The following is a 23955-nucleotide window of genomic DNA, read 5'->3' on the forward strand; positions in this document are numbered from 1 at the left end:
TCAGGAATTGACATTCCTGAACCGGTTAGAACAAAAAAAAAAAAAATCCCGAACCAGTTAATAACGTCTCATGTCAGCTGCAGGACATACAAATAAGTAGGCCCATCATTAGGACTTTAATTATATAGTTTACATAATTTTCATTAAGTCTCTATCCTGCCATCAAACATTAAAAAAGCACTATAGGCTACATATGTAAGCGGCATAACTGTAATTCTGACATGCCTCCATTTTTTTCAGTATTATACACGAATTAAGACAAGGAAAATGTATTAAGTCATATTGCACAAAAATCTTGTCAAAGAATGAAAAAAATAGTGGTATTAACCGGTTACCATTAGATAAACGATTCTGTTCCAGAACATAAAAAAAATGTAAAGTTTTGTTTCTGTTCCTAGCAAAACATTGAAAGTTTCTGTTTTTCGTTTTCGTTCCGTGAACCGGTTCAAAGCCTTGCTAGTGGTTAAAAGTGCCATTTCAAGTAAATTCCCCTTATAAGGGGTTTGTTGCAATACAATATAACTTTTTAAGGGATTTTAAATTGTTTGATAATGAAGTTGTGTTTGTTGAATAATGGTAAATAATGTTTGTTGAATAAAGTTGTACACACTTCATCCCACTCAAAAACCACTGCACATGGGTAAAACAGACAAACACACTATATGTGCATGCTTGCAGAACCAAAGAGAGGTTTTAAAAAAGCATTAACATATAACATAGTATCTATGCACTTGTAGCAACATAACATAACACAACATATCTATGTCCTTACAATCTTCTTGGGTGCAGGGTTCAACAGAGTCTTGCGGGAATCTTGTGCAATGCGTTATGTTTACAGTGTAACTTGCAGGAAGGAACCAGGACAAATCTAATCTACACTCATGTGCTACCTTCCACCATCTGAAAGTTCACCTCATGTTTTATGACATAGAAATGACTCATTTATATTGTAATTCCCTGAAAGCAGCTGATCATTACTCAAGAACAAATAACCGTCATTCCATACCATTTTGTTTCCTGCTGCGGCTGAGAGGGTGTGCTATATAAACTAGGCTGCAGGATCCTCCACTATCATCACACCTGGAAGATCTCTCCTGAGAAACCAAAGAGGTGAGGGTCTTACTTTTCATACCTTTTCAAATGTCCTGTCATTATCTATTTATACTCTTCCTTTCATGTATGTGATTACATTATCACAAGAACAGTATATGTGGTGGGAGGTAATGTTTAACCATTCTTGCAGACTAAACCAAAAATCACCATGAGGATGCTGACATTTTCCGTTCTACTCTGCCTATCAATTTCTCTCTCATGGGCAGCAACCAGTAAGAGATTTCTATATATAATGACACCTTAATTAGAAAATAATCACCTTTTTTCTGATTGATCTGATACATTACTCCAAGACCAATATCCACAAACACCTGAACAAACAATTACTTTAAGTTATTGATACTTCAAAATATAACATATCATTTCATTTGAAGTCCCTGTGGAAGAATACACTGAGGTTGTTCCTGAGGAAACTGTATACAACAACAGTATGTACTTATTTAACTCCTCTTAATATTTCTCACACTCATTGTAGAGGTATTTTGCTTTCAGGTGAATGCATGCTTTTATCTAAAACTTTGATGAAATATTAAGCATTTATTTGATTCAGATGCAAAGTTTAGCAGTGTCCTGAGACACAAAGGATAGAAAGCATAGTCCTCATCATGGATAAATGTATAAATTAATTTTGCATGCGTTATTAATGTGTATATTCACGTGTGTACACTTTTGATTGCTTAGAAATGTGTTTTTCTTATTCTCAATCATTAGCGGAGGCTGTAGGTGGAAATGAAGATGAAGTTCTCCCAGGTAAGTGTCAGATTAAATAAAGGAAGCCCTGTCAAAAAATCTAAACAATAGTAAACTATTTCATAGAAATTTACTCAGTTATGAAATCTCAAGACTTAGTCTTACTCAAATGTATTTGAGCTTGCCAGTTTCTTTGGGCATCAGTCAATAATTTCAGTTGTATGTCAATACAGAACTGTCTACTGAAGATGGAACTGAAGAAGACCAAGTTGGTAAGTGACCTCAGATTCACTCTAGATCATGAAATCTTCTAAAATGACATTGTGTAGCCTTTACCACTTTTAACTGTAGAAATATGTTTGCAGTACCTGATATTGACTTGTGTGCTTGGCTGTTCATGTTAGTTAGTGAGGTTTATTTATTTCACTCTCTGTTTAATCTACTCACCCCCCCCCCCCCTCCCTAAAGAGAGCCGCTTTCTTTACTGTCCCCCTGGCTGGTTCATGTCTGGCTCACGTTGTGTCCTGTATGTGAGCTCCCCAAAGAACTGGATCAGTGCTGAGGTACCCTTTCAATAATAACTATTTTCACCTGTTCAGGTCATTTCAAATTCTATCAGTTAATGTGGGCTAGGATATAATTGACTCCTGGCTAGGCTATGACAATTTATAACATAGCAATACAGAATTAAAAATGTAACTCACCTCATTGGGTAAATAAATATGTTTTAATGCATTTTGCAGTTCAGTTCTAGTCTCAGAATCCTCTTATGTTTACCACATTTAAATACATGAAATTTTTGAATATACTGTACACATGTTATCAGTTATTTCAAGAACTCCCCTCCATTCAAGGACTCTATATAATATACTGAGATGTTACCTCTATCTATAATGGCTGTATTTTCCACTCTCTTGACAGAAATACTGTGTGAACCAGAATGCAGCATTAGCCTCAGTACAGAGCCCAGATGATTACAACTTCCTGCAGAGTCTGACTCAAGTGGCAGGCAGATCGTCAGCTTGGATTGGTGGTTTCTATTTCCAGGTGAGGTCTTCCCTCCCATTTGTTAACCCATTTATTCATCTCTTGTCAATTTTCAACGTACTGGGTAACCCTTCAGTGTAACTTTTGTAACTAACAATGTGTAGGGTTCCATGAAAATCTAACAAAGGATAACAAAAAAGATTATGCTTCTTGCACAGTATGAGTTACATAGTGCAACACCAGCCGTTCCTGGCGTGTGGCAATGACATGAACACCATCATTTTGCTTTAATCATAGGCCCCGACTCCATGCAAATAAATAACAGCGGTGCATGATGTAGTAAGCTATACAGCAGAACCCAATCAGGAAAACACGCTTGTTGAGAGATTTGTAGTTGATCATTTATGTGTTTAATTGTCCCTATCTGATGTATTTTGTATGTTCCAGGGTACATGGATGTGGATTGACAGAGTAGGCTTTCATTACACAAACTGGGCATCCGTAAACAGTGTATCAAGCTACCAGTGCATTCAAATGCAGACCTTAGGTAAGTTTAGCTTTCAGATTTTTTTAAGCAAGCTTTGACAGTCCTCTTAGGTGGACTTTTATCTTTTCTGACGCAAATGTTGTGTTTCTTTGCAGGTGGCTGGACAAATGTAAACTGTGCATCATCATTGCCATTCTTTTGTGCAAAGAACTCTAATGGTTGTTAATACCTGTTTAAAATTGTGAGTGTATGTGACATTAGAAGAGTATTTCCCATTTTACATGACCTATATATTATAATGTGAAAGCATATTTAGCCAAAGTATAGCTCTTTTTTAAGTGCAGCTATTTTTTGCTAATTGGTGTTTCTATTATTTTAAAGAATCTGTTTGAAAAGTTCAAAATGCCATGATCATAAAATAAATACCTTTTATTGATTATCTTATTTACTGACTGCTTTGATTAATTATTGACTTGGCTGGGTTTAGTCTGTCTGAAAATGTCTTATTTCTCAGTTCAATTAGTCTAATCTGTTCATTGAGAATCATTAGACTAAACATAAGATTGAACCATTAAGAATGATTTTGGATTCCACAAATGCATGTAGGCCTATTCTAGTAGAAACCATTTTGGCTTAGTAGTTAGCCGCAAATATGGTTTGACCCCCAAAAAATTCTAACAAAAGGTTTCTCAGTGGTTTATAGTAGTATCAGATGTACTTAAAAACATACTAAAAGTTTACCAAGGTTTTACTCCAAGAAAGGCCCCATTTTCAAAATGGCGGCCGTCAGGTCCTTGAAATGACCATTACTCCTTTGTATTCCTCCTAGACCAGGAATAATGGTACATGAATGGTACCTGATACATGTTTTGGCCATGTAACATTCTAATTAGCATATGTGCATGATGGATACGTGATTACAAGTAAGCAATTGGTTACAAGTATATTTATGTCACTGCATATTTCTCCTTTCTCAAATCCTTTTAGCTAGCGTTGGTGGTAGGCATAAAAGGGCAACAAATCAATAGGGAAAAAGACCAAAAGGCGATTGGCATGCAACTGTGAAAAGTGAAGAATGTGCTAATTCGGTAGCTCTGTTTACATGCACACTTTTTTTTCAATCAGATTGAGTTGAACCAGCTGTTTACACACAAGAATATAATCTGATCAGGTGTTTATATACACAAGCATATTTAATTAGAATAGCTGTTAGTCATACACACATTTATTCTGTTTGGGGTGGGTGGGGTTTAAAATCTGCTCAAAATAAAATCTATTGTCTGTTCAGACAACAGCGTGAAGCTAACAAGCATTTGAATAAAAAGTCCACAAACGCAAAATTTAAATATGCTCTTCGCTTTATTAAAAGGAAGGAAAACACTATGAGAGCTGATGCACTTGCTAAAAAGCTGCAGAGTAATAACTACTATGACTTCTGGAAGGAGGTCAAAGTGTTAAATAACTGTAAAACCTCTCTCCCCTCTGATATAGAGGGAGTGTCTGGTGCTGAGAAAATAGCTGAGAAATGGTGTGAACATTATCAAGAACTGTTTAACTGTATTAAGAATAAACCCTTTGTGTTAAATGACATTGAACCAAATGAGAATCTTGTAATTTGACCTGATGAAAGTTTAGATGCAATCTCAATGTTAGATAACAACAAGGCGTGTGGCATGGACCATATCTATGCAGAACACTTGAAGTATGGGAGTCAGAAACTCTGTCCTTTATTATCAATGTGCTTTACTGGGCTCCTTATCCATGGGGTGCTACCTGATTCACTTCACTCCATATTGCTCGTTCCAGTCCTAAAAGATAAAGCCGGGAAACTGAATAGCATTGACAACTACAGACCAATAGCGCTTTCTAGTATTCCATCCAAAGTTTTGGAACGCGTCCTCATTACCAGGCTTGATACTTTTCTACTAACATCACATAATCAGTTTGGCTTTAAAAAGAAACATGGCACAGATATGTGTATATTTGCTTTAAAGGAAATGGTTGCAAAATATGTGGATCAGAATACCACCGTATTTATGTGTTTTTTAGATGCCTCTAAGGCATTTGATAGGGTCAACCATGGAAAATTATTTATTAAATTACTGCAAAGAGGGGTACCAAAGGTCATTATCAGGATTCTAGTATACTGGTACAGTCACCAGACAATGAGGGTCAAATGGGGCTGTGGAATATCCTCCCCATTCTTTGTATCAAATGGTGTCCGTCAAGGGGGATTATTATCCCCGGCTTTATTTAATGTATACATGAATGATTTGTCAATTCAACTGAGTTTGTGTACTACTAGCTGCCTCGTTGGTAGCTCTCTCATTAACCATCTTGTGTATGCAGACGATTTGGCCATTGTTAGTCCATGCAGTGCTGGCTTGCAGCAACTACTTAAGGTATGCACACAATATGGCCTTGAGTATGACATTAAGTTTAATGCAAAAAAGAGCAATGTCATGATAGTTAGAAGCAGAGAGGATAAAAAATTGACTTTCCTTGTTTTCTATCTGTATAATAGCCCACTTGTGGTATGTAAAGAAGTGAAGTATCTTGGTCATATAATCTCAGATGATCTTAGTGATGATCAAGATGTATATTATCAACGCTGCAAATTATATGCCCAGGCTAACATGTTACTACGCAAGTTCAGTATGTGCTCTTCTAATGTCAAATGCTCTTTGTTTAAAGCCTTTTGTACACCTACTGTATGTATACTGCTCATCTTTGGTGTAGATATAAGAAAAGCAGCTTGCAGAAGCTTAAAGTTGCCTACAATGACACTATGATATTGCTGATGCAGCTACCTAGATGGTTTAGTGCCAGCTACTTGTTTGTCTTCTCCAATGTGCCAACCTGTGAGGCAGTCCTTAGAAATTTAATGTACAAATTCATGTGCCGCCTGGATCTCTCACATAATAGTATTATTGAAGCTCTAGTGAACCCCAGCCATGAGCTCCTTGAGGTACTCCTCTAAGCTTAGGAGGCATTGGAGAGAATGCCTATATGTTTGATGGTTGGGTTTGTCTTGTTGTCTTGATGGCTTGTTTTGTTTTGTTGTCTTGATGGTTTGTTTTGTCTTGTTTTCTTGTCTTTTGTCTTCTTGTTTTTTTAATCTATTTATTCTGTCTGATTTTTATTCTCTGCTATGGGTAGTGTCTGTGATAAATAAAGAATTGAATTGAATAACGCATGATTATTCATACTGGAAGTAAGGAAGAGGGAATGGATTATGAAAAGGAATGAAAGGATTGTGAAGGATTTGTGTCATACAGCCACATGAAAGCAGTACACAATCAGCCTTTTATCACCTTGAAAACATGGCTAGACTAAGAGATCTTATGATAAAACATGACTTGGAGAAACTCATTCTGCTTCTAGTAGGTTTGACTACTGTAATTTACCATTTTTAGGCCTTCCCAAAAAGACCACCAAGCAGCTTCCAGTCCTAAATGCAGCTGCAAGGGTTCTCAACTGTCCCTACCACACTTAAGTCCCTACACTGGGCCCAGTTTCCCAAAAACGACGGAGACAAGCTCTTAAGGGGGTTTTCTACGATTCATCTTAAGATCGTTCGTTTGTTTTTTCCGACTGTTTCCTGAACATGCTTGTAGCGTGAACGCGCATGCACTGCTCTTAAGATGCTCTTAAGGGGAGCTGTCCACGTTAATAGTTCTGAAATATCCTCTGATTTGATGGTGATGTCAGGTGACTGCACGTCACAGCTATAGGCCTACCGTTTAAACTTCGGATCTACACATTAATTCACATCAATAAGAAAATAGAAACACTTTGACATCTTGCATGTAAGCATCCCAAGTAGGTTATATACCACACACAGATATAAATAATTGTAATTATTTAAGATTAGATTGTTGCACCATGCAATACTTTTTCGCTGTGTCACTTAAGAGCACGTTTGAAGATAAGAAAGAAGTCGAGTAAGAAAGTGAGGAAATGTGTAGGCTTAGATTTTGATGCAGTAGGCCTACAGACTAAACCACATGTTCCTTTCTCTGCTTGTACCCTTATAGGCCTAATAAAATATAGCCCTCACTTAGCAAAGATAAGGGCAAACTATTCTGGCAACGTCTCGTTTCATAACTTGATTGCATTTTTGTGCGCCTTTCATCACATTATTATGACCATTAAATGTAGGCTATGCTATTTTGCACTAAAATCTGCTTAATCACAGGTAAACACAATAAAGAATGGGAACGTAAATTGGATTATGGATTCTAAATTGTAATTCCTCTGTATGTCCTGTTGGTGACCTCAGTGAGAAGTACTGTTAAGACGCTCTTAGCCGGTAACGAGAACTCTGGAGCACTCGTAGATCTACGAGTGTTTTCACGACGCTCTTAAGCTACGATGGTTTCGGGAAACAGTCGGCAAATCTTAAGACGTTCGTAAGAGGGACTTTACGACACTCTTAGGCTTAAGATGCTTTCGGGGAACTGGGCCCTGGTTTCTTGTAACGTACAGAATGGATTTTAAAAGTTCTGTTGCTTGTTTGTTTGTTGGACCAAAGTATTTGTCAGATATGTGCTTGAACAATATATTCCCCCTAGACCTCTCAGATCTCAAGATAAAAAAATGCTTAAAAAACTGTCAGAACCAAATATGGTGAAGCAGCACTGGGCCCAGTTATACGAAAGCATCGTAAGCCTAAGAGCGTCGTAAAGTCTGTCTTACGAAAGTCTTAAGATTTGCCGGAAATGTTGCCATCTTTGCTGCCATCTTCAGGGGAAAGTCCGTAGGAGTCGATTGCTGAGTGTGGAGTAACACGCTCTGGAAATTAACAATTTCGTCGCCGTTTTTAAAAAAAAGTCCATACAACTTCATTTCAATTTCGAAAGAAATACTGGACTATGTTTAAAAAAAAAATAAAAAAAACGGCGACGAAATTGTGAATTTCCAGACCGTGTGATATTGACCTAAAGTGTATTAAAACATGATACCGAGTGTGAACGTATGTCTCATAGCCCATCTCGGCTTGTCCCCTGCACTCCAAAATCTGGCGCTAGTTAGCCGATGCTACCAACAGCTTTTTCAATGGTGGTGCTTCGGCATCGGGCTAGCCATGCAAATAAATCACTGTTTTACACCATTTACGAGGCTCAATGTATCTCCACACTTCATTGGTAAATAATTAAGTGGAAATGCATGGAGTAGCAGCAACTGGAATCCATGCATTTCCACTGAATCATTTTTTGAATCTGATCCCTTATCATACCTGTTCATTCTTACTCGTCGCTCGACTTATCGTGACTAAATTCAAGATGGCTGCAAACGCTAAACTTCGTGAAGATACTGTCTGTATAAATCGTATTGTAAGTAAACTACCAGTGCTTTTTCAAAGTTCTCAGGGCCAGATGTACTAACGCTTTTGCGCCCATTTCAGGCGTATTTGTTTCGCAATGTGCGTGTAAAATCATTGCGAGGTATGTACAAACAGGCCGCAATGATGTAAAAGCGCAAACTGCCTGTCGCGGGAGCTGAAAGTGGCAGATTGCGATTGTCATGTAATGCATATGCATTCATGGGAGGATCCAGGGGAAAGTGGGAGTTTAGCGTAAAAAGATGGGAGGGGAAGAGTAAAGAGCGCCTAGTTATGTATTCCGTGGTATGTACAAAGACTGCTCCTGAAAGCGCACGTCTATTCTGCGCCTAAATACTTCCGCCTTGTAAAAGCAGGTGTTAATCCACATTGCAGTTCAATGCGTCAATAAGAGAGCCTTTCGAAGACAACAGAATCGCTATTTAGAACACCAGTTTTTGTGGTGAAAGTATTTGTACTACCAAAAGCAACCTTAACTTTCACGTCATTCACTTAAACTTTCCTACTTGCTAGATTTGACCAATCTCCCATAGCCTACGTGCACAAGTAGTTTGAGTAGAACTACTGATCTTCATTACTGCTTGTTGACATCTTATCATGTATGGTATTATTTCATGATCGCTAAACGTTTGATTCTTTTTAATGTTGTCATCAGTTAACTTCATTCAACTGCGCTTGTAGGCGCTGCCATTCAGTTGTGGACGTTCGTAAATTGCGTTTATGGGCGGAGAAGGGCAGAGAAAGGCGCAGTTTACACTAAGGATTGAATGATTGATAAATACGACGGAAACTTGGGTCTGACAGCGCTCGCAATCTGCGGTGTGTCCATGGCGCTGATAACGCTACGTTCGCAAATGTACGTACATCTGGCCCTCAATGTCTCGTTTTAAATGTCAGGGCCCTCGGCCCTGAAGTGTGGAGATACATTGAGCTCGTAAATGGTGTAAAACAGTGATTTATTTGCATAGCTAGCCCGATGCCGAAGCACCACCATTGAAAAAGCTGTTGGTAGCATCGGCTAACTAGCGCCAGATTTTGGAGTGCAGGGGACAAGCCGAGATGGGCTATGAGACATACGTTCACACTTGGTATCATGTTTCAATACACTTTAGGTCAATATCACACCGGAATTCTCCTTTAAGCAAGGATGGTTCGTTTCGGAATATTATCCGAAAATCGGGAAACGGGCCGTTTTGTTAAGCAAGCTAGCTTCAACGGACATCAATGGATGGCTGACCCAGCAGAGTTCTTACAAAAGAGGTAAAGTTAACTAAGTGGATTTGTTTGCCAATTAGTCAATAGCATTATAACTTATTGTGGTAACAGTTATTTAAAGGAAAAGGTGAGTTTTAACTGGCATTGTAAACTCACTTGCTAATGTTGCCTTTATCCAGCTAATATTCATTATTACTATAGCTAACACCAGAGCTGACAAACTGTTAAAGTAAAAATTTTGGCTAACGTTAATATTCTTGTTAAAATTAGGCTACATAAAGTTGACATTATCTTACCTAACTTGATAACCAACACTAATGTAACCTGGCATGCTATATAACATGAAAATACTGGACAGCAATAGCAATAATAGTTATAAAATATATTTTGTTACAACTACAGTATTGTTACAAGGGTAGGGTTGCCACCTGTGTCTGACAAAAATCCTGGACATTCTGACCATCCAATCGAACTTTTTGTTTGTTAGCAACGGCGCCTTTTGCACATCTAACCCAAGATAAAAACCGTCTTTCTAAGCACAATTGTATAGCTAAAATTAGTAAGAATGACAATTCTTATTTGTTTAGTTAATTGCTTTATTTAACAGCAGACCTTTATTATTTTGTTATATTTTCAACAGTTTTTAGTTGTGGACACCTGGGGGCAGTATGGAGAACTAGAAAAGCATTTCCTGAAGGAAATACAGTGCATGAAAATGCAAAAAATATTATGTAAAATATCATATAGAGTAAAAACAAATAATGCAGATATAGTTGCAATAGTGTTGCTAGGGTACATATGTTGGTTGTTATGCCAAATTAAGTGGTTGCTATGCTGGTTGCTTAGGTAATCGTGTTGGTTGCTATGGTGGTTGCTAGGATATGACATGGTTGCTAGGCTGTTGCTAGGGTATCTGACATGGTTGATAGGCTGTTGCCAGGGTACTTGAGGTGGCTGCTATGCTGGTTACTAGGTTAGACTCATTGGTTGCTATGTTGGTTGCTAGGTTGTAGCAATCTGAGATAATGAGCGAACTACCTTAACTAGCTAGCGTCTCGGGAGAATAAAAAAAAAAAAGTTTAAAAGTTTAAAACATCTCTCCAGTGTAATGGTGGGCATGTTAAGTTAACCGTAGCATTACCTACACAGTAACCCCATGGTAATGCGATGCGAGTGATCATAATAACATATAAAACGTGATATAATCCTTGATAAATAACCCGCTATGAACTCATAAACAACAGCATTTTGTCACCGTTTGTCATTCACCGTGCTGTGAATACAGCATTAAGATGCTAGGCTAAAGAATTGAGATTCAGAGAACTTGTTTGTGCTCATCCTGTCAGAAAATAGCAATTTGATCAGTGATCATGCATCATATCAGCGCAAGCTTGGTTTGAAACTGGTTTCTGTGGATGGGCTTACACGATCCTTCACTGGGCTAGTGCCTGCTGTGTTAATATGACTGTGCTGATGCTAAGCTGCAGCTCCCTCAAGTGCTCATGCATATTAGGCTAGCTTTTGCCAATGAAAATGAATGAAACATAAAAAAAAAAAAAACAGTAGGCCTAGGCTACTGCTGCTAACTGAAGAAACGTTTACGTTACTGTAAGGAACTTATTATTATTGTATAACCATTTGTGTAAGCAGAAATATTGTTGTGCTGAGTTCTAAGAACAGAGAGTACAAGTTAAGTGTGCAGACAGACAGGAACTGCACCCATCTCATGTCTAGCTTTCCAAAAACATGAGATTTTTTTTCGGGGGGGTCAGTGTTTATACCGGAGCTGTGTTTGCATATTTAATACGTTTCATACACGTGTTTCAACACTGAATTTCGGTCGTTGCTTTTACTTTACCATTACCTTACGCATGCCACTTATGTATCCACCAGCTGCCTGCCTGCAGCCTACTTCCAAAACTCCAAAGCTGTGTATCAACAACACTCAATAACAGTTTATGTGATGTGTTAATCAATTAAATTCAACAGCTAGTTCTGGAGGCCATTCATCTAGCCCGCTTCCTTACGACGAGACTCAGGCTGCACCCACTTCCTTATTTGGGTTGCCAGGTTTTAGCCTATGACAAAACGGTTGAAATTGAAACTAAGTGATCGTGTATGTGTAGGGTGTATTTCATACACAATCTGGCAACCTGAATGCATCAATGATTTTAAAATGAAGTTTGATGGCCATGCAAATTACTGGAGTTTTCCGGGAGAAATAACAAAACGGGAGGGTGCTGGGAGATGACCTTGAAATACGGGAGAAACACGGGAAAAACGGGAGTGTTGACAGGTATGCCCTGTCTGTGTGTGTGGGTGGGTGAGGTAAGAGTATGTCACAATGAAGTCGCTATGCCTTGCTTTCTATTTTCTGTGTGCATCTGTACAATAAAAGACACAGCTTTTGGGCTGCAGAGTCAGAGACTGATGGTGTGAGGAATTCTTCCTTACATTAGCAGGCTCTTGGTACCAGAGTTTGTGGGCAAAGCCATACTACGTGTTGTGGTTCTTGTATGTTGGGGTTAAATTCCCTGACAGTTACCAACAATGTTAACAACAAACTCAGCTTCACTGCTGCAAACAAAGTTGGCTATATGCTTCGCCATATAACGAACCAGCTAGCCTTGTGATAACAAAATCTTTACCTTTTGTTTAGTCCACTGAAAGTTATCCACATATCAAACGATTAAATACACAGTTATGGAGGAATTGTTTTGGGGAAGCAGTTGCACTATATCCCACTTTTGCTGCCTTTAAGCCACTTAAATCCATAGCCTAGATGAGCGTTACAACTTGACGTGATGGTGAAGCTAAATGACCAAGAAACGTCACGTCAAGTTGCCTACTAAACGCAAAAACTTAATGACAGCTTGTTCGTGGTGGTGTGCTGCCTAATTGAAATGGGATAGGCAAGTATCTTATATTCGGCTATTACGTGTGGCACATTTATTGGGCTTTTAGCCTCTTTTAATTTAGGCCTATTTGATGTTGAACTGATATGACTGAGCAGCAGAAAAGTCATAGTCGATACATCGTTTATTATTAAGTGTGCTTGCAAAGCAGCACACTTATTGTTCTTCTTAAGTTTTATTATTATTTTTCCCGTCTCCCTAATTTTTTGTCAGCCCTAGCGCCTAGGCCCTTTGAGACAGAGACACCGTTCCAACTTTAAAACGTCCGGTCAGTACTGGTGTAAGTTGGTCGCGAAGATGACGTCAGGTGGGCGTGCCGTTCGTCCGCCATATTGGATTGAACAGAAAGCGAAACTAAATTTTCACAGGTCACAAATTTGGTTCGAACGCCACGAAACTTGACGTACATTATCCTTGGACCAAGCCTCACAAATGTTAGCGGAAGGATTTTTGATTTTCGAAAGCGTTTGCCCGTCACAGCCAAACGAAATCGGCGGCGAAGCTCCGAAACAGGAAGTCGTCCATATCTCAGGAACACTGTCACATATCGATACCAAATTTTGTATATGAACTGGGGACTCCAGTGTGAGGGTGCATAGGCAAAAAAAAAAAAAGAAATATTCCAAAAGTTTCCATCATTTGGCAAACCACCCACAGGTATTTGGTAACTCACACCATTCACCTTTTCACCATTCACCTTCTATCACAATGCCTTCCATGTATGCACAATGTCTCAGAGCAGACACAATGTCTCCAGGCAACCTTGCCCAATCATGAAATCCTTGCTCTGCCATGGGATAGTATGGACTTACGAACTGAAATAGCAAGGAGAACAGTAGCTATATATAGCTTACATAATAGAGTTGTTTTCACATTGACGGTATTCAAATTAAATTTTTCATTATTGTTAAATGTCATGATGGGAGAGTATTATTAAAAATGTTACAAGTATGCAAATTCATATGTTTACGGGAAATTAGGTTTTACTGGGTTGTTTTGTAGTAAAAACATGCAAGGCATTCTGGGCCATGTAATAGACAAACAGTGGTCGGCAGCGTTAACTTGATTTCCTGTATTAATATGAATAGGTGTTTCTGTAAACCTAGAAACAATAAACAGCTATCTCTGTTACAAAAACGAGCTGGTAATCGCTCGTTGAAGAGGGAACTATGATAAAAAGATTGTTTTCCTAAAAGCATGGAGTTGACGAAAGAATAAACAAGCAATGTCACGTTAATGTTAAATAGCCTACCTATCTGAACACTAGGTGGCAACGTTGTATTACATTTCACTAGTGTAGCCTACTTGAAATACGGTGTGAGATTCCCAAGTAAGGAAGGTGCAAATATTATGTAATTTATCATGGGAAATTATTGGAAATGTTATTTCTTGTTTATTCTTGCAAACCACACACATCCATTCGGAATCACACGTACACATGTAATACTGAAAGACTATCATTTCGTTTATTTGATGTCGCCTAGCAACACAACCTTCAGAGCAAAGATTCTAGAACAGGGCTTCAGAGAGACACGTTTTGAGTTTGTGGCCAAGAACCTAAAATATCGGTTTCCATGTGCTGGATGGTGTGCATCCTTTATGAAAGTAAGTGTTTTATACAGTTAACGTTACAGACATAATGAGTCATGTTGTAGTGGTCAACATAAATGTGCCCCTTCTGATATTAGAATGCTAAGCGGAGAAGCATGCTAAGCAGAGATTTAGTATCATTCATTTCTTGTGTGGCTAGCTATAGGGAGGAGATGTATGTTGCTAATTGGGATTTATGTTGTTTAGCGCAATGCCATGGTCATTTGATATGAGATGCTTGCACTCGTAACTTCGTCACGTGTAACTTTAGGACTGCTATTTTTCTTACTAACAGTAATTCACGAAGCACTTTAGCCCTAAAAGTACAGTAGCACCTACGTCTGTGGAACTTGCATTGTAGGCATAACTAAGGGATGCAATAACACCACCAACAACCAAAACTAGCCTACTCATTGTCAACATGTACATGAAATGTAACGTTTCATGTGAATCAAATTAAAATGTTTTCTTTGCAAACGTAGGCATAGGCGTATGGTGACAGATTAATTTAATAATGCTGCTGTGTGAATCACGGTAAGCGTGCAGGAAGTGGACACTTCTTAATGGGACCCACTGTATGGAAGTGGGCTAAGTAAAATAGAGATGTTTTAAATAAGATAAGGTTAATCAGAATTCTACGATATGCCCGCTTGACAACGGCAGAGATAGAACTGGCCTTTGGCCATAGCAACCATCCATTTAGAACGACTGGCCTTCATAGCAACCAAAGATCTGAGCTGTGTTGCAATGTGAGGCAAAGTATAGAACGGTGATGAAACATACAGAGACAGGTCAAGAAATATAGTGTAGACAGTAGTATACAGTTGATTTACAGACGGTGGTTTAGAGTAATATGAAGTATTCCTTTATTCTGAGATAGGCTACATCAATAGGCTCTCAAAACAACCCCAGGCAACAAAACAATCCCAAACAGACATAAGGTCTTTATAGAGCAAATCCATATAGATTATTTGTCAAATAAACCAGTAAAACATAATTTGTGGGATGGAATATATAACATTCACACTCATAGCTCATATATTTTTTTTAAATAAATCAGTGAAAAAGTATCCTGACAAACAAGCAGCTTTTTAATGCCTTGGTCATATTTCATAATTTCAATTCTTCTGTAGGTTACCTGATAGCCCAGTTTGAGAGGCGCAAGACGCGTGACATTATTTATTTTTTGCAGCCAATCACTGCTGTCATTTTATTTTATTGATTTGATCTCAGTCATAGAAGCTAAATTCGAAGACAGGCCAAAGGTAAAATCCAACGAATCGCATTCAACCCGCAAGGCAATAGTTTAATAGAACTTTTGAGGTATTGCCACTGCTCCAACACTGAAAGGCACTGTTAGAATGCTTGGATCAAGCCAGGTTCAGCATAGCGTATGTCACTGTCTGCTCACGTTGGTGACCGGACCAGGGCAAGCACACTTTCGCAGTTCCCGCCGGAAATGCAGTCTAGTTATAATTAGGCTCTTGTGATAGCCTACTATTACTTTACTACTATTACTGTTATTATTATTATTATTCGGATGAGGCAAAGGAATGTAAATCTGAGTCTGAAATGTTGGCTACAAACAGTCTATACTGCTGTAACTGCACTGTTGCTATTATTAATTGTTAACTTCCGGGAACTATTTGAGGCTTCCATTAGCTGCCATTGTTGGAAAAAAATGGAACATTGGCGTCAATGGAGTTGTCGCAACTCTACCTTTATATGGCTCTGGTCTGGTGTAGCTACTTCCATTGATTATAATGGAAGCTAATTGTTGCAGCAGACGCAACGCGAACGGAACGCTTCAGTTACGCGCCTGGTGTAGCTCAGCCCTGAGACTGGCAGTTGATCCAGGTGGCCGGAACACCTGGCCTAGGATTCTAATTGCTTAAGTGCTCTATTATGATGTCATAAGCCTAATGTTAAGTCTATGGGGAAATTTTGATTATACAACAATTGGGTTCTATGGATCTATTTATTTGTTTCTGATTGGCCGAGAGACGTTCCATGAGTTGGAATATCCCTGGACATTTCAACTCAGACTCAGCACAGTTAATAATAAATCACTCCGCGATACAATGCGAAGATTTGACACCCAGCTCTCCACTATTTCAAGCAATGGGTTACTCCTTAGCAAACCATAACGAAACAGTGCTTCACCACATCTGTGGATTAAGCCACACAGTCAACTCAATGTAAGTAAGATAAACGAGGATGCTAATTGTTCTCAGCATTGCCAGCATTGTGTATAATATGATTGTCACTTGGAGGAGACTTGTAAATAACTAACGTTAGCATAATTAGCTAACCGCTGCTAACGTGCTAGCATCGTCACGTCAGGCTGTGCACAGTAGTGTAACATTTATTCACTATACATTAATAAAGTTGACTGGTTCTGCAATGTAGACTATGTTTGCGTTTTTTAGCAGTACCATGTCCCTTACATGACATAGCCCAGTGTCCTTGTAACATGCATGCAGCAAACCTAGATATGAATGTAATTTCAACATATGAATGTGATTTCAACCACAAAGACCCATAACGAGGGGTCTGGAATGTTGGTTACCTAGCAACCAAGACGCTGTCTATTGAAAAGGGAACTATTTTTTGATGCATAAGAATGTTGTCGAAATTAACATTTTTAAACAATAATGGGGTGTTTTCAGATTATTTAGTTTGGTAGAATTGTTGTATAAAAGCAATATAGCACTCGTGATCGTGGGATTGGTCATGGATATTCCCACACAACCCCACTCTCACTCGTGCTATATTGCTTAAGTAGTTTTTAATTAATAGTTTAAAAAGTATAAAAGTTACAAAGTTGAAAAATACATTGCCCGGGTGTCCTAAGTAAGACCTACAAAGTTTGAATGAAGTTTCTATGTTAAACGGTTGAAGCTGAATTAAGTGCGTTAGAAGAAGAATAAGAAGAAGCCTAGGAAGAACAGTACAGTGCATTTTCTTGCACTGTAAAAAAGGGGAATACATAATTAGGTTCTGCTTTTTTGCTTATGTGGAATAAAAACAAATAATGTAATTTTTCAGTCTGTAAGAATAACCAAATGTAGCAATGTAAGGTGTAGTGTCAAACAGCTTACCTGATCGCTTAGAATTGTCTTGCGATGATTTTGTCACCATGAAGGACGAAATTGCCTTTGTTTGACGTGACCTTTCGGTTCGATTTTGATGTTTTTACTTTTGACGTGGTCATCTAATGCTTTTTTTCCTTCATGTTTTATGAGAAATTTCGCTAGGCACAGGGAGCAGCTAGCATAAAATGGATCGCATGGGCATGGTTTTAGCCATAGCGTACTTCTCCTGTTTAACCCAATCACTGTTAAAACACGTCCACCTCTTTTGTTTTTTCTTTACTGGCCTGCCATCACCTCCTGTTGCACCCTCGTCGTCATCCGTCTCTCCACCCATTTTCACAATGTAACTTAACTGTTTTTCACTGGATACTTTTCTTTCTCTGACTCTCCTTGTCCCACACACTCTCCGTCTCCACCTAACCATTTCTAATGAACCTCCACGGTGCGTGCCCCACCACCACCACCCATGTTATGCTACGTCATTTTTGTAGAGCTACGTTTATGGACGTAGGCACGCTTCAATTAAACTGAAATACACATTTTGCGCATCATGTACAAAAATCCGGGACATTCAGTGTCCAGGATTTTTATTTTTATTTTCCTGGACAGACCATGAAAATCCGGGACAATCAGGAAAATCCTGGACAGTTTCAATTACTACCACTAAACAAAAGGAAGATCTCAGAAATAAAGCTTACAATCATATATGATAATAGCAGGATTTACTAATTAGCAATATTGGAGATTAATCACGGACTATATCCCTATCCTGTTTGTAAGGTTAATGTTAGTACACAAATCATACGTTACTTTTTCTAGCACATGCCTAAAGCTGGAACACATTATGTCATTGTTTGTTTCATCCACTTGCGCTTGACAGATGCCAACCTTTAGTCTATGCCAACACAAATTTGCTCGTTTTCGCTCTTGACGTAAAGGTCCGTGGGCCAGATGTCCAAATATTGTTTGAACTGATAGCTCCCCATGCACAGATACTATGCATACAGATACACACTACCAAGTTCGTTAACGTCACAACTACTGTCTACAACAGAACTTGACATAGGCCTAGCAGTGTTAAGTTTACCACGTGCAGCAGGGCTGTACATTCGTTTTTTTGTTGATAGTTTCGTAAAACAATCCACAAAATGTCTAGCATCGGTTGCTAGTTACAAATACCTCATCTGTAGGTTACACTCTAGAAAACATTTTAAATTAGGTGTCACCGGTGCTAAGCAGGTAAATCATCCATAGCACAGACTGTTTTTGTAGCACTGGACAGCCCTGCTTGTAGGCTATTAACTTAATTCCTTCTTATATGAGAAACTAGGCTAGTTGACTTACTGAGGGAATTGTTTTGTTGTTTAATGTTGTTTGGTTTTATATGGACATATTTTTGTGTGCTCTCAGTCCCTGGTGGTCTAGTGGTTAGGATTCGGCGCTCTCACCGCCGCGGCCCGGGTTCGATTCCCGGTCAGGGAATGGTTTTTTTTTTCTGCAGGTAAGGTAGCCTAATGTGTAGCATTTGCCAGGTGCTTTTGTCCAATGTCCAAGTTAATTGTTGGATAAAGATGATTTAGCTAACATTGCATAACATCTACAGGGCAGCATGGATCTAGTCTAGTTTTATGAGCCTGTTATCATGCTGAAATTAGGAGTAATTGCTTTATGCAAATGCATCAGTCCTCATTTTTGTTGTTGTAATTTGTTTGCTTAATATTGAGAAAATAGCCTATGTACATTTGACACCGAACAGATTTGTTTTTTGTAAACAACATCAGTTGTGTCCACAAGAGAGCATCAGTGTGCCATAGGCCAGTGGTTTTCAAAGTGGGGGGCCGCGGGGGGGCGCCAGGGGGGCCTCAGCAAGTTAGAAGGAAAAATAAAAGCAACAAATAAATACATTTGAAACATTTAAAATATACCTATTACTATGAGGGTTGTTATACAATGCCATTATAATAATTTGTTGCATATCTGAACATTATATTTTCCATGATAATGACTGGGAGTAATAGTAGCGTCATATAGCAGAAAACCTCATATGCTATTTTTACACACTGTATGCTCCATCGTGAAGTGCTTGTAGCTAAAATTAGGATTAAGGAGAGTGGATTAGGATTATCTTAATGTATTTTTTACATTTGCCGTAGTATTGTCGATGGGTTTAATAACAAGGGGGTCCTTGGCCAGAACCTAGTGGTATTTGGGGGGCCTTGTCGTGGAAAAGTTTGGGAACCCCTGCCATCCTTATTGCTATCGAGTAAAATGTCAGAGGTTGGTAATATGGCGATCTCTGTCTTGCAGAACTCTCTTGCACAGTCAAACTCGTATGACCCCTTATTTTATTTAGATTTGAGATGACATTCGTATATTACAATTTGTAACAGCAAGCTATATTTATCAGGGGTTTTAATAGGCCTAACTGTTTTAAGAGATGTTTTTCTCCCTCATGCATCATGCCTATTGCACTGGCTCTTTAAGAAGACCATCTGACAAGTGGTCCAAAGGTAATCTAAGTTTGAGAGTCCTCTTGAATGCAGCAGTTACCTCAACTCTCAAACTCATTTTGGGTGTATACAGTATATGCCTGTTGCAATAATGATTGCGTTTAAGACAGCAGTAGTTTCCTAAAGCAAGCTAAACATTTGAAGACAGGGAAAAACCAACAACTGTGCAGTATTGTTGACTGTGTGTACATTTAATTATCAAAATTTGGTAATGGAAACAACAAAAATGTATGAAAAGTAGTATCGCCCGAACAGGGACTTGAACCCTGGACCCTCAGATTAAAAGTCTGATGCTCTACCGACTGAGCTATCCGGGCTCTGACAGAAAGTGATACTCAGGGACTCTTATTTTGTATTTTGCATACTAACGCCATTATATCTTCAGTGTTTTTTACACGAGCAAAATATGTGTTTTTATTGAAAGGACGGAGTGACAATCATAAGTAAGCGCAGGGTAAAAAAAAAAAAAAAAAGGTTCTCATCTTTTGTATAGTCTAATATACAATTATATCTAAAGAAATGATATGATTGTTAACGTGAACTAGACAAGTAAACAAGAAACAGTGGTAGTTTAAAGTAGTTTACAACCATCCAATTCCTTAATATTAGCGAAATGAAATCCAGGAGTTTGGGCATAAACTAATCTAATGTCTAATCTGTGAGTCCTGCGAATTTGCTTGAATAATTTATGTATCTTGAAATACTGAAATTAGACGAACGAACTGCTGTATTATTGTAAGATCGCATACTAGCTCCCAAAATCACATCTTTTCACGCACGTCTAGGCTACTATCTAATTTCTAGCCGTAAAAGCTTGCCGAAAAGAAGTCGCAGGCCCCAGCGAGATTTGAACTCGCGACCCCTGGTTTACAAGACCAGTGCTCTAACCCCTGAGCTATGGAGCCCTGCTTGTTATACATTGGTGCGGGTTTCATTCTTCTCTGTCACCATTCTTCTATGCCACCATATCATTTTCAGCCTTCTGTGTTGTGCTTCTTGTTCTGAATGCGTTTCGTACAGCACATGTATTATTTTCTTATGGAAACAGTTGACCATTTCTCTGAAACCCTTACTAGTAGGACTTCAAGTGTGTGCACTGCAGCGATGCATGTTGCTACTGTCATCAAACTAAGTGGTAACGTAAACAGTTAAGATTGGAACTTCCACTATCCTGCAAACAGTGCTATGTAGGCTATCCGACACTACGCAGGCAGCTATCTTTTAACATCCCCAAATGTATTTTGATGGAGACTTATTAGTTAAATGAGAAATAAAAACACCTTGTTGTCACAGTCAGTTTCTTAGCTATGTAGGCTAGCGTTATAGCTGTAGGCTAATGCATCGGAAACCTGAAAAGCCGCTCTGGCAGCATGAAGCTGCTAATATTTTGCAAAAATGCTTCACTGAAGAAGTTGACAACCTTTTAACAGTTCATGTGAGCCGCTGTTGCCATTTGTCAGGGAAATTTGTATGGCGGATAAACACTTTGATTGCTTGTGTTATGTTGGCGTTATTACAAGTTAAAAGAGCTCCACAAGAGGAGAGGAAAACCTTACCTCTTTCACATAGGTCACTCAAAATTGACCATTTGCTTCAGACGAGATTTCTTTTCAAGTGTAAACGTTTTTTGTATACCTAAGCAGCAGTCTTGGCAGTCCGCGAGAGGGGGACGGAGACAGTAGGCTACTTTGAATTTGGACTGCACTACATGATTTAAACGCTAGTAGTCGTTGTAATATACAGCACTCTCTCTCTCAAAATTAATTAATTAAAGCCTACATAATCTGATTTTAATATGTACAGATATGTAGGCTATATTTAACATTTAACATTTATTTTCTATTTGGTCTGTTATGCAATCATGCATTGACCCATTTACGCACAGCTCAGTTTTAAGAAACTTAAATGCATGCTTAGCATTTTGTGAAAAGAAATCATTAAGGCTACATTGACAAACTCTTAAAGGGGCACTTGGCAACTATTTCAACGTAATAAACCCGTTTAGAAATCATTTGGATGGTTAAATGACCTGTTCCGGTGAAGGTGACTTTTCCCGCTGCCCCTAGCGTCCCCAGGCGGAAAACCAACCTTGCAACATTGAGACTACCGTCCCGGAAAGAGAAGTGAGAAACAAGAAACTTTTTTTAAATCGTGTTTCTTACCTTGTACCATCCACATTGTCTACCGAACTTATGCTAACCGTTTTGCTAGCTTGTAAACAAATCAATGTGCTTTATCATTACCTTTTTCCACAGTTTGAAATAGCATAATGCACAATTTCTCCAGCAGAGGGGGAATTCCTGCCAAGTTTCCCTTTAACCGTGAGCTGCCTGTATATTCTCTGATTCTAATATTTACAGATATCTAGGCGATGTAAGCACAGCTTACAGCCGAAAGGCCATGTTGAATTTGGCTACAACTTATTTCAAAACCGGATTACTCTGGAACAGCTAACTATACACGGGAATGCATTACACCTTTGTGTTTGGTAAGGTGCTGTTTATTCTGATATATGGTTTGTCATGTGTTGCGTGAAGAGTGTGTAGGCTTACGATATCCGAGACGAATGGATGTGGAGATGGGCGCAAGAATAATTATTAAATCTCTTGAAATTATTTTTCTCGCGAACTGTTTATCACAGCAAATTGTGGCTAGCTAGCACCGTTTAAAAGCTGAGAAAAGACTCTTTCATGTGACACATGTGTGATGAGTAGCCTAGCCTACTTCTCCAGGAGTTCAACAGAGAAGAATGGTTGAATTTGGACGCACCATTTGCCTTGTAGTGAAATGAAGCTGAAGCGCTGCGCCATATGCGGTGGGGACATTTCATTCGTAATTTGACATTGGTGTGGACACGTCCTTCGGTCCCCACGCAAACCACGGCCACCACTGGTCAACGCTTGGCACCCTGCTAACCCCCCCAGCTCCGTTCAGTGAAAAGTAAAAAAAAATGCTGCCGTTTTCGACACTTTGCAAACACTTTGCAAAGCAGGGACTGAACCAATTACTGCACTCTATCTACGACCATTGGCCCAGCCAGGAAGTGTAGCCTACTGTTGTGATCAAATCGTGAGTAAGCTAGACAGTGCAGCAGCAGCAGCATCAGCGGGACAATTCAAGTCATCTGTTAAAAACACTTGACAGTAGACTACTACTGTAGGGCCTACTTAACCTCAGTAACAACAGGTGAATTGATGATGAGTTGTAACATTAATGTTAATAAGGTGTTAGAATGTGTCACAAATCATAGCCAAGTGAGCTGCGTTGGGCTGCCCGGCTCTGAGTCTGACATTGACGTGTGGGGCTGATCCGAAATCGGATGCCCGCGGTTAACGCTGTTACAAAAATATTTCGATAAAATTCGGGTGAAATGCAACCCAGATAGCAATTACTCATTGAATCTATGTTAAATCAACATTATTTTGTCAACGTTAAAATCATTGAGTCAACGTCGCACTTCAACATTGATCCAATAACATTTTGCACCCTCTATTAATATTGAAGCAATGTTGAAATTCCAACTACAGATCAACGTAATTTCAATGGTATTTCAATTAAAATGAATATTGAAACAATGTTGAAATTACAACCAAACTAAAGATCAATGCGATTTCAATGCTATTTCAATTGATATTAAACCTCAGTAAACCACTTATAATCTGGAAAATATTGGGAAATTCACATCCTGCTTTATATACAGCCATGATACATTTGACTAGGCCTAGTATGGCTGGTTTAGGCTACACAATCGTGCATAAATAACTATTGACAACTTATCAGTTTGAAAATCAAGTGCATTTATTAACTCTTCCTCATTTAGAAATTCACGTGTGTTGTGCTTCCCTGCCATCCATTCAGTTTAGCATTCATAGACCACCCGTTCGCAGTCAGCCCTCCTCCACCATCCAGTAGCAGAGTGAAGTGGCACCTAACAGAAACAGAAGAAAAAGAGATAGACAGTGTTACAGGTGCCAACTCTCACGCATTGGCCGTGAGACACACGCATTTG

General features: G+C 38.8%; 1 protein-coding gene and 2 non-coding genes across 4 annotated transcripts; 1 reads left to right on the top strand and 2 right to left on the bottom strand.

Moving 5' to 3' along the window:
* The first annotated feature begins 989 nt into the window (after positions 1 to 989).
* Positions 990 to 3716, top strand: LOC121712391 (ladderlectin-like). Of its 2 annotated transcripts, XM_042096638.1 has the most exons (9): positions 990 to 1110; positions 1244 to 1325; positions 1488 to 1541; positions 1825 to 1863; positions 2037 to 2075; positions 2272 to 2366; positions 2725 to 2850; positions 3238 to 3337; positions 3433 to 3716. In XM_042096638.1, exons 2-9 carry the CDS (start codon positions 1262 to 1264, stop codon positions 3501 to 3503), a joined length of 588 nt encoding a protein of 195 aa, XP_041952572.1. In that variant the 5' UTR covers positions 990 to 1110; positions 1244 to 1261; the 3' UTR covers positions 3504 to 3716. The 2 variants fall into 2 exon arrangements, with proteins under 2 accessions (XP_041952572.1, XP_041952573.1); XM_042096639.1 differs by lacking the exon at positions 1488 to 1541.
* A 16474-nt stretch (positions 3717 to 20190) lies between these two features.
* Positions 20191 to 20263, bottom strand: trnak-uuu. Its single transcript has one exon. It is a non-coding gene; the product is annotated as a tRNA-Lys (tRNA).
* A 515-nt stretch (positions 20264 to 20778) lies between these two features.
* Positions 20779 to 20851, bottom strand: trnat-ugu. The gene has a single exon. It is a non-coding gene; the product is annotated as a tRNA-Thr (tRNA).
* Between the last annotated feature and the right edge of the window lie 3104 nt (positions 20852 to 23955).

The sequence above is a fragment of the Alosa sapidissima genome, chromosome 1, assembly GCF_018492685.1.
Source record: "Alosa sapidissima isolate fAloSap1 chromosome 1, fAloSap1.pri, whole genome shotgun sequence".
Lineage (NCBI taxonomy): Eukaryota > Metazoa > Chordata > Actinopteri > Clupeiformes > Clupeidae > Alosa > Alosa sapidissima.

What these genes read in the sequence shown, in the direction of transcription:
- LOC121712391 (XM_042096638.1), top strand. Translation starts at nt 1,262, where the DNA reads ATGAGGATGCTGACATTTTCCGTTCTACTCTGCCTATCAATTTCTCTC. An exon ending in TGAAGATGAAGTTCTCCCAG is followed by an intron (nt 1,864 to 2,036) that starts GTAAGTGTCAGA and finishes ATGTCAATACAG; the next exon opens with AACTGTCTACTGAAGATGGA. An exon ending in AACTGAAGAAGACCAAGTTG is followed by an intron (nt 2,076 to 2,271) that starts GTAAGTGACCTC and finishes CCCTCCCTAAAG; the next exon opens with AGAGCCGCTTTCTTTACTGT.